The sequence below is a fragment of the Manacus vitellinus genome, unplaced genomic scaffold, assembly GCF_001715985.3.
Source record: "Manacus vitellinus isolate BGI_N305 unplaced genomic scaffold, ASM171598v3 scaffold_12_pilon, whole genome shotgun sequence".
NCBI classification, from domain to species: Eukaryota; Metazoa; Chordata; class Aves; order Passeriformes; family Pipridae; genus Manacus; species Manacus vitellinus.
In genome coordinates this window covers 10524215-10525134 of record NW_021938949.1, presented here as the reverse complement: position 1 = coordinate 10525134, position 920 = coordinate 10524215, and the positions used below count along the sequence as shown (strand labels likewise).

General features: G+C 41.5%; 2 protein-coding genes across 2 annotated transcripts in view; one reads left to right on the top strand and one right to left on the bottom strand.

The window, feature by feature from the left end:
* LOC103761506 (ketimine reductase mu-crystallin) overlaps nt 1–301 on the bottom strand; it is a 5295-nt gene extending 4994 nt beyond the window's left edge. The window contains exons 1-2 of the mRNA XM_029957839.1: nt 230–301; nt 36–98 (exon numbers count right to left, since the gene is read on the bottom strand). Coding sequence (XP_029813699.1) covers nt 36–98; nt 230–301 — 135 coding nt within the window. The remainder of the gene's footprint in view (nt 1–35; nt 99–229) is intronic.
* An 18-nt stretch (nt 302–319) lies between these two features.
* LOC103761507 (cytochrome b-c1 complex subunit 2, mitochondrial) overlaps nt 320–920 on the top strand; it is a 13780-nt gene continuing 13179 nt past the window's right edge. The window contains exon 1 of the mRNA XM_018067359.2: nt 320–415. Coding sequence (XP_017922848.2) covers nt 320–415 — 96 coding nt within the window. The remainder of the gene's footprint in view (nt 416–920) is intronic.

Genomic DNA, 920 nt, shown 5'->3' with positions numbered 1-920 from the left:
TAACTCTGCCCCACTTCAGAGAACAGAAGACACACCTTGGTAGCAATGGCAGAAACTGCAGCTGTTCGCTTTGCTGTGATGACACTGCCATCCAGGACCTGTAGAAAAATTCAAACAGAAGGAAATGAACACTCAAAATGTGAGGAAATACGAAACATTTTCATCCAATTTGTGAATGAAGTGATATTACAGATAGAAAAGATGCACACATATAAAAGTTGGCAATTACAGGTGCAGCAACCACAAACCATACAAAGTCACATTTAAACTGGGCAGATTCTGTGTATTCCAGTTCTTTCATGTCATTCCACCAGCACAAATGGAGTCAGAATGGTCAGAGCTGAACCACCCCAAATTCACCCTGGCTCTCCAGTGCTGGGAATACCTGGATATATCTCCAATTCCCTGCACTCCAGTAAGACCAGGGACCAGTGCAAGCTGGCAGTGGGTTCACCAGTCTGCACTGTCTTGCTCTGTACAACGGGGTGACAGGGAGCTATGGAATTCCTTTAATGTGTATCACACACAGGGCACTCCTGCCTCTGTGTGCATTAGCCACTGCTTACCAACAGATTAGGGGGCTTAAAACCTGTCAGGTTTGGTATAAGAGACCAAGACAGTTTTCTTGACCAGTTTTTGCCCTTTAATAATTATTTTTGCTACAGTAAAAGCAAATCATCACTATTCTTAAAAAAATCCATAAATTGTTTAAATAAAAAAGCAATCAGACTGAATACTATTCCCTGCGATGCAAATTGTGAATCTCTTTCAACTTACAATTAAGATGGTTCAAGATCAATTCTTTATTCAGCAGGGTGTTTTGGGTTTTTTTCCTTTCAAATGCGAGGTGAACTTTTCCTGATTAGAGTATACGGAGGCACACACGAGACTTACAGCTTTCAAAGAACCATTGCGAGGGT